This window comes from Stegastes partitus, unplaced genomic scaffold (assembly GCF_000690725.1).
Source record: "Stegastes partitus isolate 25-593 unplaced genomic scaffold, Stegastes_partitus-1.0.2 Scaffold1989, whole genome shotgun sequence".
Classification (NCBI taxonomy): domain Eukaryota; kingdom Metazoa; phylum Chordata; class Actinopteri; family Pomacentridae; genus Stegastes; species Stegastes partitus.
The window spans coordinates 46,898-58,830 of record NW_007579720.1 but is presented as its reverse complement, the minus strand read 5'-3'; the positions used below and the strand labels follow the sequence as shown (position 1 = coordinate 58,830).

The following is an 11,933-nucleotide window of genomic DNA, read 5'->3' as shown; positions in this document are numbered from 1 at the left end:
CCTTCCTGTTTTAGAAATACATACAGAACAGCATTCGGCTCTTGCTTTTAGTTTGCTTGTGTCAACTCCTCTGATCTTATGGACGACCTGTGGACTAACCGTCCTCTTCTTGTACTTCTCCAGATTATCAATTTGTTTGTGGCCGTCATCATGGACAACTTTGACTATCTGACACGTGATTGGTCCATTCTTGGTCCTCACCACCTCGATGAGTTCAAGAGAATCTGGTCAGAGTACGACCCCGAGGCAAAGTATGTGATTGATTACTGATCAACAAAAAAAGGAAATTCAAGTTCATGCGCAGGCGTTTGACCCTTGTTTTCTCTCATGCAGAGGTCGAATTAAACATCTGGATGTTGTAACTCTTCTTCGTCGTATCCAGCCTCCTCTTGGCTTCGGCAAACTGTGTCCTCACAGAGTGGCGTGCAAGGTCCCCTCCCTTCCAACATTCCCTCGTTTCCACATTTCAGACAGAAATACTCATTATTTATCTGACCTGTTCTGCCGTGTTAAAGGTGTGTATTTGCTCTCTTCTCACAGAGGCTGGTAGCCATGAACATGCCTCTGAACAGTGATGGAACTGTCATGTTCAATGCCACTCTGTTTGCACTGGTGCGCACGGCCCTGAAGATCAAAACAGAAGGTATAAACTGCATATGAATCACACCGCACTGCACCGCTCCTAAGACTTTCTGCTGATGCTGTTGGCTGCATTTACGAGCTTGCGTGGATATAAAATGGCTGTGAGCTGGAGGACTGCTGGGTTCTCAGGGATGTTTGTCTCCCCGTGGCGCAGGTAATCTGGAGCAGGCCAACGAAGAGCTGCGAGCCGTCATCAAGAAAATCTGGAAGAGAACCAGCATGAAGCTGCTGGATCAAGTGGTGCCTCCTGCTGGTGGTTAGTGGAATCAGCGCCTCTCTGTCAATAACATCACACGCACACCTTCTGTTATAGTTTGACACACAAAGCCAAGCTAACGCCGCCTGCCCAGAATCACACACACACGCCATATGCTGCCATGCTGTTATGATATAATTACTCCAAACTGCTCTTCCGTAACTATGTCCTTAAATACAAAACACACATCACACACAAGTCAAGCTGTGTCGTGCTGTTTCTGCTGTGCTCACGTTCTCCTGGTTGTCCCCTCTGCAGTGTGTTCTTTAACTGTGTGTATTTGGTCCACATTCCTCCCTCCTGCCTTGGATGCTGACGGAGGCCCCTGACTATCCGCTGGGCTTTGGGCTTGCATGGCCTCATAGACAACAGTGCAAATGCATGCTCTGTCTTTCTCACTAATATCTCTGTCTTTCCTCTCTCGTCTGTCTCCTCTGACTCATTCTTCTTGTCTCAGTCTCCTCTCACTGCTTGAGCTTTTACAGCTTAATCTCCTCACACTGTTATATCTCTGTATCTAAAAAAAGAAAAAAATCTAAAGCACTTCAGAATATTCTGAAGCAGTTCTGTTTTAGGGTGGTGGCATGGAACTAGTGTTGCCTCTCTCTCCGATCTCTGTCCCCAGCGTGCTTGTTCAAAGTGACTCAGACCCCTGCTTCAGAATGATTCTCACACACTCTTACAAACACGTTTCAAACGGAAAAAAAACGAGACGAGTATACATGCAAGAACACAAACATACTCAGCTCCAAGTACGGTATTTACTGACGAGAACACATGGTCGAACAAAAGGGCATACATGAGCACCAACAGATGAATTCTCACAAACATACTGACATGTATGATACAGACTGTAGATCTGCTTGCTTGCATGTGCTAAAGTAGTAAATTAAATGGCATTCTGGACATTTAGGAAAGAATTTGGTTCAAACACCCTCCTGCCTCCCAATCAGAGGAATCTGAGCAAATTGATAAAGTGTCTCAAAGGTTAATATGATGAATATTGTGTAAAAATTGGAAAGCCTCTAGCTGTGGCGCAGCTGTGTCACGGCTAATTTCACTTTCTCCAATATTTCTCAATCACATTACTGTTGTGATTTATTCTCTCCTCATTCTGTCCTCTGCTTTTGACGAAGAAGGGACGCGTTACAGCTGCAACGGTCGTCACTGGCAGCCTGACTGGGTCGTATTAACGCTATTGGTGTTTGAACATTAATTCCTCCAGTTCAATCGGCTGAAATTTAAAATCAATGTACATGCATTTAATGTAGACGATCTCACATTTATCTTTCAAAGCTCTTCACATGAAGGAAAAACACAACATTGTAGAATATATTCCTTTTCTATCCTTTTTGAAATACAGCAAAGGATCCTAAGTGGTGCACACTGAGGTACAGTATATACACCATCAAGATGGATGTATATCATTTGGATATGAATCATTTGGTTGGTTGAGGTTAAACAGGGCGTCACGTGTCTGCAGTCCTGAGCTGATGGATTGTTTTAGGACATTGGACATGGGGGGAGAAGCGTCTGCCCTTCTCTCTGCCAGGCTAATGTGTGGAGTGACCTGCTGACGTAGGAAGCATTTGTGTGGTCTGTTCACTCAGATGATGAGGTAACCGTGGGGAAGTTCTATGCCACCTTCCTGATACAGGACTACTTTAGGAAATTCAAGAAACGTAAAGAGGAAGGCCTGGTGGGTGCACACCCCTCCCAGAACAACACAGCCATAGCTCTACAGGTGAGTGTCACGGCGCTCGAGTGTGTCTCTGAGAGTGTTTGAGACGGACGAGAGGTTGTTCAGAACTTTGTGAAAATGGATGTGTGAGCATTATGATTTCGTTAAGTCTGTGACACATTTCATTCAAATATCATCGAGTGTGCTAATGTTATGGTTTATGATCCAGCAGGACGTTCATGATCTTGGTGTACAGTATGAATCAGTTTCTGTGTATTTATATGTTTCCAATGTGTGATTTTGGTGTCTCTGTGTCTTTAAACGCCTTAGATGTTGATGTTAAGCATGTGTCATTGTCTCCAGCCACCATTTCACATGTTTTCTGTGCACTACAACTCACAACCCATGGAATTTACATGCAAAGCTTGTTGCCATTTCTGTTACCTTATAATGTCTGATATATGGCCTCAGTATCTAACCATATATCACTGTCAGGCAGCAAACATGACCGATTTCTAATTTCTTTCCAATCCAATCTTTGCATATATTGTGCTAATTTGTATACCTACAAAAGAAAGGACAGCTAGAAGAGTGATTTATTTTGACCACAAAGCAACAGCAACACACTGCGTGTGACAGAAAGCACAGCTGGATGCTACAGAAGACATTTCAGCTAAGTAATACTCACAGCAGGTTGCATTCAGGAGAGCACATCTGTCTGTCTCTGTGTTCTCATCTCTCACAGTCTGTCAGCTCTGTAAATGTCAGGTGTTGCATAGCCCAGGTGCGTGTATGTTCAGTATGTGTGGTGGTTATGACTGTATGATGTCAGATTTCCTACTGTGAGTTGTGAGATGAAGGTCCCAGCCGTAGCGCTTAGCCCTCTTGTTGTCATGGTTACAGGCTGGCCTTCGCACGCTGCATGATATTGGGCCCGAAATTCGCCGAGCGATATCATGTGATCTGCAGGATGACGAACTAGTAGACTTTATTCCAGAGGAAGACGAGGAAATTTATAGGGTAACTGATTTAAATTCACATGAGGGGGAAAATGTTTGTGGCAAAATTTCAAGTTGTGCTTGTAATTAATATTTGCTTTCATGGTATTCTTAAAAAAAAAGGTAACTGTGGAAGAGAATGTGCACACAGAAGCACTGATGAGCTAAATCTGTAGTAGATGTACTGACTGCAAATCTACAATATGTAGTTCTGTTTCTTTTCTCATGTAGTTTATTTTGGTTTCTTGTGTTTTCCCTCCATTTCAATTCCAACAAACTAAACAGTGCTTTTATTTTGCTCACATATATCATGCCATGAATCAGCTTCTGAACTTACTTTTGCTCTTTTGATTTCTGAAACAATATCAGTCCTCAGACTTAACATCAATAGCTCTTGTGTTCTGCTGAAGTAGAAGCTCTGGTGGTTTTACTGTGAGCGTTCCTTCACAGCGTAACGGTGGCCTCTTTGGCAACCATCTCATGAACGGCGGACACCGGCGGTCCAACGGACATCAGACCAACGCCACCCAGCGGCCTCTGCAGGTGCAGCCTCCGCCTCACTACGCTCACATGGAGCAGCCGGTGGGACGCCTGTCTCGAGCCAACGCAATGTCCCACCCCAACCACCACCATCACCACCACCACCACCACCACCGCCACCACAACTCCTACGGCAAGTCCCCCAAGTCCACCAACATCAACCTCAACAATGCCAATGTGTCCAGTTTGCCAAACGGAGGACACCACCGCTACTATGAACACGCACCTCCCAACGGCTACCCGGGTCTACGCAGCACCTACTACGACTACGAAAAGCCCCGGACGCCCCAGGGTCAAAGGTATCCACACGCTGATCATGTTGCTCAAACAGTGTAGAGTCTCAGCTAAGATTTCTCATGAAACATACAATGAAGCCTGAAGTTCTGTGAAGCACCCATTGTTGTACCCTCTGACCACATTTTCTTTGGTTCTTGCCTCTATAACATGCCAAATGTGGAAATTACATGTGAACTAAGCATGTAAAATCACCTCACGTCAAGATATTTTCATCATAGACTGTTGCAGCAGAGAAGAACAAATGTTCTTTCTCCACTCTGCATCTTCACAGTCATGAAGAGAATCAGTTTTGTCGAGATGTTCATGTTGAAATTCATGCTACAAGTAATTTCATAAATGACGATGGGTTCAAAAACTGAATGCAGGAAATATGGAAAATCCTCCCGTTCTCTCTCAGAAACATTCAGTTTAACCTCCTCTGGTGTAATTAGACATTTCTGAAAAAGCTCTCATTAACTTTAGTGTCACAGACATTTGCACAAGTTTTAAAATTTCTTCTTGCTTCACGGCTAACCGAGACGCTTTCTTGCTCATATCTCAGGTCGTGTGACAGCACATACGTGAGGAAATTTAAAACACACTGATTGGTTCCTGTGCACTCAGTTCTTGCTGCACAAGTATCTTTCGCACGTGCAGATTCTTATCAAACCTTTCCATTACACAAACCTTTACTGTGAACCCTTCATTCCATAATGAATCACACTCATACTGACAGTTAATTTCATAAGTGCCCAATAGTACACTTATCTCCTGATTTTTGTTTAGTCAGCGGCTCCGGTCCTGGGCCTGTTTTTCTTTTCTTTTTTTCTCTAGTGCCCAATAAGTTTGGGGGACAATTTCATTGCTGCCTATTTATGAAAGAGAAATGATTCTTAGCTTGTTTCTTATCTTCAGAATAGAAAATGGAATTGTCAGCCGGCCCTGGAGTCGTCACCATCACGCTCCATCCTGCTCATACATATATATGAGAATGCTGTATATGCTTCATATACTGTACGATATATATGTCACTCTCTCTCCATCCTGTTCTCTGTGTTCTCTCCTTCTCCCGTTCTCCTTCCTAACTAAAATGCTTTCTCTCAACCATCCCTCTGCTTTCTTGGACAGAAGGCGCTACTATGAGACCTATGTTAGGTATGTTGTTCCTCTAGGTTCCAGCAATATGTCTCACCAGCAGAGAAGGACTTTATTTTTATGTTTATTTGTTTTACTTTGGTTTTGGACTGGTGGATTGCTGCATCCCTGCTAAGTCAGCATTACGTGCTACATGCTGGCCAGTCATTTGTCTGGTTCTCATCTGCCTCTGCTCTGACGCGGTTGTGTCAACACTTTAACGTAAATAGAGTACTAACATAAATGATGTGAGTGGCCAGCATACTGCTGAGGGCAGCCCTGCTTTATGCATGTGCTTAAAGAAGGACCCAGATGCTTGAAAACAAGCAAGTGTATGAGAATGTTTGTAAAAATCACTCTACCTGTGATCTGTTCAGTGCTCATACCCCCCAACAATGCACAATCCTACTTCATGATTCCTCACCAGAAAGAGTTTAAGTTAATCTAATGATGGACGTCGAGGTGGATGGGATGTTTAGATGACAGAGTGGTGCTCTTCAAGCCCACAACCTCTGCCTGTTGTCTTGGTTTGGCTGTAGTAAATGTTTAAGAGGGTGGTCACTTGCATTGCTGCCCCCTGGAGGCTTGTGTCTGCATGGCAGTGCATGGCCCTAGTCCAGTAGCCCCCCTGACCAGCAGCAGTGTGCAGGTTCTAACCCCCGACTGTCCTTCAGGTCCCACAGAGGGGATGGCCGCCACCCCACCATCCGCAGGGAGGAGGAGTTTGATGAAGACCGCTTCTCTGGGGAGTATTACAGCGGGGAGGAGTTTTATGAAGATGACAGCATGCTGTCAGGGGACAGGTATGACTCTTGTCTGTCTCATGTTAGTGCATCCTGCTCACAATCCAGATGATTACGCTTAGTTTCTGGGATAAACCTTCCAACAAGCCCGTCATTCCATACGCTCCACAGGTATCAGAACAGCGATACAGAGTATGAGACTCCCAAAGGCTACCATCACCCTGACAGTTACTATGACGACGACGAGCAGCCTCTCTACCGCGACTCACGGAGGTCACCAAAGAGACGGCTGCTTCCTGCCACACCTCAAGGTATCTCCTCACCTGTATACACACCTGCACCGTGCAAACATTTAGGCCACCACAAATTAACGAACATTCTCTTAATGTCAAAACAGTTTCATTAAAGATAGCTGTTAGAAAAATTCTTCAGTGGAGTCCTGACTGCTCCAAATCAGCACACAAAGCAACGTTCTACTCACATGCACAGCAGACAGTCTGAACAAGTGACTGACACAGACAGGAAGTGTTGAAGCTTTTATACACGTATACAGAAAAAGCTTTCCTCGACATGAGCTACACAACCTACATGTGCTATCTTAGTCCTACAGTGAGCGCTGCGGTCGGGGCTTGGTTTCTGTTCTGCTATTTCTGTGCAGCGTCTTTCACGCCTGCCTCTGCACTTTCTCAGTGGAAAGTTTAAAAGTTCATCAGGTTACACAGAGTTCACTCAGCACATAGGTTCATACAAAGAGCACTGAATCATCACACATAACACCACATTCTTATAACAGTTCCTAAATGCACACACACGTACACTGTGTGGTTTAGCCACATGTTCACCACTGTATTGCTTTGAGTGTTTGCAGCTTGCTGCTAAAGATTCCTGCATGGCCTCACTCACTTGGTCCACTCCTGGCTTATTCAGGTCACAGAAGGCCGTCCTTCAACTTTGAGTGTCTGCGCAGGCAAAGTAGCCAGGATGAGCTTCCACATCAGCGTACTGCTCTACCACTGCACCTTATGCAGCACCAGGTAACACAGGCACCGGCATTATTTACTCACAGACACACAGACTTTCATTCATGGACTTATCTTAGTACATGACTAAAGTTCTCATTGCTGAATATGACAGAAATGTGTTAAGTTAAAGCTGAACTTCTCTGCATGATCCTGGAGTGGACTACTAACATGGGAGCACTATTTGAACGTACTCGTCCAGCTGCACAGTGTAACGTTTGTACTCTGGCTCTCTCCTGACCCGTCAGGTTATGGCTGTAGCAGGCCTGGACTCCAGCAGAGCCCACCGCCTCTCCCCGACCCGCTCCACCCGCTCCTGGGCCACCCCCCCTGCCACCCCGGCCAGTAAAGACCAGTCACCCTATTACACCCCTCTCATCCGTGTGGACCACCCGCACAGGGAGAGCGTCGTCAGCAGCCAAGTGTCTGTGCGGAAGAGCTCCTGGTACACGGACGACCCCGAGTTCTCGCAGCGGACGTACTCACCTGTCCACCTGCAGGTACCACCTGAGTACCACAACCAGTACCACCAGAAGAGAGGCAGCGCGACCAGCCTCGTGGAAGCGGTGAGTTTGATTCGGTTACTGGAGAGGTGCCCCTGAACAGATCGTTTGATCTCAGGGGCGCATTTTTAGATTAATGCTGTTGTCAGAGCGAAATGATGCAAGCGAGATAAGCAAAGATGAAAATCCACAGTAATATATCTCCCCTCATGTGCTGCCATGCAGGTTTTGATATCAGAAGGCCTTGGGAGATACGCCAAGGATCCCAAGTTTGTCGCTGCCACGAAGCACGAGATAGCAGATGCGTGTGAGATGACGATAGATGAGATGGAGAGCGCAGCCAGCCACCTGCTGAACGGAGGGATGGCCCCGGGCATCAACGGGGTCAACGTGTTTCCCCTTCTGACTCCAAGGGACTACGAAATGCAGGACACCGGAGCCAGCTACAGCGACGAGGAGCCCGAGACAGAACCCAGAGCGCTTTACGAGGAGGACCTGGCAGACGAGATGATCTGCATCACGACTTTATAGCAGCGGCTGGAGAAATCTGCAAATTTGAACCTTGATAGACTACATTTGTGAAAAATTTTAAAAAAGAAATGCATCTGTTGGCTCCGACCAAAAGAAGTGCCTTTTACATTGAAGAGAAAAGGCATATAGAAGAGAGACACACTAGCCCCGTTCGTTTAAGTGTTCTCCACCTGCCAGCGAAGGAGGCCACAGCAGAGAGCCAGCGACCATCCCTGCTGAGCACAGAGGGACTGACTGGAGCCTCCTTCCAACGGTCTCGACCTGGAGGCAACACACAGGTTCAGCCTGCAGCCAATCAGAGACGAGGACATTGATGCCAGTGAAAGAGATGGACCAATTGGCAAAGGTGTGAGGTACTCTGTAGGGCGGGTCTTAAAGGGTGATGACAATCAGATGTACGATGTCATTACCTCAGTCACTTTATTAAGGTTTGGCATATCATGCAAGTTTTCAATGCAAGCATAGAAAGGCATATCTCGTCGTGTAGTTGTTAGAATAACTCGATCCCCTTGTTGTTAGAACAGGTCGTTTTAAAGATCGCTAGAGCTGAGTCAAAAAGTGAAGAGCATCAGTAGAGTCGTACCAGATTATGCAGGAATTAACCGTCCTACTTATAGCATCACTCAACTTGAGATATGTACTTTTGAAGCAACACAAGCATTTGTGATAAATGCACTAGCAGGCAGGTTATTTTAAAACGTTAGAATAGCCTGGTTAATATTTCATAGTTGATCTGCTGTAAATTGTATTATATTACAAAAGAAACTTTGTAAAGAGATATTCTATATTTTGTAATTATGTCTCATTTAAAAGATCAGCAATATGGACCCTTGTGACTCCTGTTATGCTATAAAAGCAGACTTGCATTATTTTATTAGGTACTCTATTCTGATAATTATTTGCCTTTTATTTTTTGCTAATATGCACCCTTTGGTTTGCCTACGATGACAACATTTTTTTTTAGAGCTTATGTGACAACACCGCCGCACAAGATATGCAAACGATTCCTTAGCAGAGGTGTTGCTTCATCCAACCGACACATTCGGGTTTAACGGATCCATTTTACTCGGATTCGTTTGCATATGTTGTGCAGGGTGTGCACGAAAAATTTAAAATGCATAGTGCATTAACAGTGCTGCTTTTTTAGTTGATTCCAACCTAGGTTTCATCAGCCCCTACTGAAATGCCTTTTTGCTGCTGACAGAAGGAAAAACTGATAGATGGTAATAACAGGGATAAATTAATATTTCTCAAAGCTCGTGCTGGGATTTTTTCCATGACATACTCTTTGTTGCTCATGGCGTGATTCCATTAAACCTTTGTACTGAATCTTCGCGATCACATCTCAGCCTTCATGTAGTGTGTGAGGGCTCGGAGCCTGTGGTTGGCAGGAGACACATGCACACATCCAAAGGTCAGAAACAGCCCAACGTCGTGTTCAAGGTGGAAGGACAGATGGTGTCCTGGTGTCAGGATGCTGGAGAGAGGCAAAGCAATACTAACCCCCCACCCCCTTCTCTCTCAGCCTGCCTGGTTCCTGCATACAGTATACCTCGTAAGGCAACAGTGACAACATATCATTGTCTGAACTTATCTGTTTGTCACCGTGTCCCTCAGTGGAGTGTTTGAATGAGATTAAGTAGGATCGAAGTTAAAAAACAATTAACGAAGCCTGGAGGGAGTAAAACCCCCGGATGCATAAAAACGGAGCAACAGAAGCCCACAAGTTGAAACACAAAATAGTTTTTCTTTTTCGGTTTTCATCATTCATCGATCAGTCACGTAAGGAAACTGGACAAAAGAAAGCAAAGTGGGCTTTTTTCAGGCGAGTTGAAATGACTCTGAGGTTAATGTGATCCGTCGTTCATGAGTGTTTGATTTGTAGGCGAGTGCGTACTGTACTCTAATTCAACCGAATACTGTCATGAAAAATGTAGGTTTTCCATTTTGTGTGCACATTGAAAGGGCTCTTTGAATTGTTTGTGAGTTTTAAAAAAATAATACTAATAATAATGTGTTCTAGTCCTTTTGTTGATGACTGTCATATAAAAGGACCAATGCACATAAAAGGCACATTGTACTATTCGTAGCAATTACAGTACTGATGAACTGAAGATATGCATTATTTTGTAAACACTTTTAAAAGTTGTGTTAAACTAAAGATGAAAAGAACTTACTTTTACCTCATGTCAGGGATTCCTGAGAAGAAAAAAAAAAAAGAAAAATAATGATTTGGTTCAGTCTATACCAATGGTATTTAAATATTAGCACATAGCTGTTTGTCTTTGCACAAGTAACTGTATAGTGCTTTTTGTTTCTCCTTTTTCTAAACAGATTTGTGTATTAAGGTGAGACAATTTTGTACTTTTTGTGACTGTGTGTATGGTTTAGTGGAATCTATATTTGTCATTTACACCTCACCTTACAATGCTGGGAATGAAAGAGTATTAAAAAAAATATTTTCAAGGTGCACTGTTCCTCTGTTTCGCAGGTAGGGAAAAAAAAATAAAACGGTAAAGTACCAGTTTACAGAGAAACACATATTGATTTGAACGTTTTTATTAGTTTTCTTCATCTTGTTATAATTATAATTACTATTACAACTATTAATGTTCAGAAAGCTGTATTAAAATAGAAGATAATGTAAAATATGTACAAACGTATGGAAAGACCCATGGTAATGTTCTCTACTTGAAAGTCTTGATATTTGCTCCTTAATGTTTTTATTCAGTAAACATCATTTCTCTTAGTAGCAAATGCTTTACTATAACCCTCTAGGTTTTGTATCAATACATTTTTTGTATTTTTCATTTTATTTTGGCCTTGACTTTATTTAAATCAACACTGATATTTTATTTTCTATTGATCATCATTGAATAAACTTATGCTGAATTACTCTTCTCATCTGTTTCTTTCACTTCAAGTCTCACATTGACCATCATTACTGAGCTCCTCCCGTCCAAACAAACATTCACACACACAGTTTCACCAAATGTTCAAGCTGCAGGTGATAAAACGCATTTGTAAAATGCATTATTATGATGAAGTTAGTGGGAAGTCGTCGGCGTTTCAAGCAGGAGCCACTTTGGTCGTCTCGATGGTGGTCACTGCCTCCGAGGCCTCGTCCTCCACCCACGGCTGTTTCCCACAGAGCAGGAAGGGCACGGCGTATCTACGGAACTGGAGGAAACAAAAACATACCCAACAAATATTAGAAACAGGCTGCATCCTTCCAAATCATTGCAACTATATGTGCTGTGTAATAAAACAGTGTTCATAAGACATATACAAAAAAAAACAAACCCTAAACTAGAATCACTGTGTTGTTGTTCTGCGCCTCCACCAGCCAGTCAAGTTGTAATTTACATCCACGAATCATATGATGTTGAGTTTTGGTCAAATATGTCGATGTTTACGAGGCCACAGTGACGTTGACCACTGATCTTTAATCTGTTCCTCTTTGGATTCAGGTGAATGTTTGTGTCCAGGTTGAAGGAATTTGCTCAAAGCATTTCTAAAATATTGTGTTCACATTAATGACAACCTAAAAGCAAAACGGTTTCAACCCCACCAGGTAAAACATTAGTTTTGTTTAGCCGTCATCCACAGA

General features: G+C 43.6%; 2 protein-coding genes across 2 annotated transcripts in view; one reads left to right on the top strand and one right to left on the bottom strand.

Moving 5' to 3' along the window:
* cacna1da (calcium channel, voltage-dependent, L type, alpha 1D subunit, a) overlaps positions 1 to 8,323 on the top strand; it is a 43,316-nt gene extending 34,993 nt beyond the window's left edge. Inside the window, exons 33-45 of the mRNA XM_008303361.1 lie at positions 124 to 251; positions 334 to 430; positions 541 to 643; positions 797 to 898; positions 2,509 to 2,642; positions 3,483 to 3,599; positions 4,028 to 4,416; positions 5,522 to 5,548; positions 6,202 to 6,330; positions 6,442 to 6,581; positions 7,198 to 7,304; positions 7,538 to 7,855; positions 8,018 to 8,323. Of these exons, the coding sequence (XP_008301583.1) occupies positions 124 to 251; positions 334 to 430; positions 541 to 643; positions 797 to 898; positions 2,509 to 2,642; positions 3,483 to 3,599; positions 4,028 to 4,416; positions 5,522 to 5,548; positions 6,202 to 6,330; positions 6,442 to 6,581; positions 7,198 to 7,304; positions 7,538 to 7,855; positions 8,018 to 8,323 (2,097 nt within the window). The remainder of the gene's footprint in view (positions 1 to 123; positions 252 to 333; positions 431 to 540; positions 644 to 796; positions 899 to 2,508; positions 2,643 to 3,482; positions 3,600 to 4,027; positions 4,417 to 5,521; positions 5,549 to 6,201; positions 6,331 to 6,441; positions 6,582 to 7,197; positions 7,305 to 7,537; positions 7,856 to 8,017) is intronic.
* Positions 8,324 to 11,392: 3,069 nt separating this feature from the next.
* Positions 11,393 to 11,933, bottom strand: part of LOC103373471 (parapinopsin-like) — a 4,723-nt gene continuing 4,182 nt past the window's right edge. Inside the window, exon 4 of the mRNA XM_008303362.1 lies at positions 11,393 to 11,503. Within this exon, the coding sequence (XP_008301584.1) occupies positions 11,393 to 11,503 (111 nt within the window). The remainder of the gene's footprint in view (positions 11,504 to 11,933) is intronic.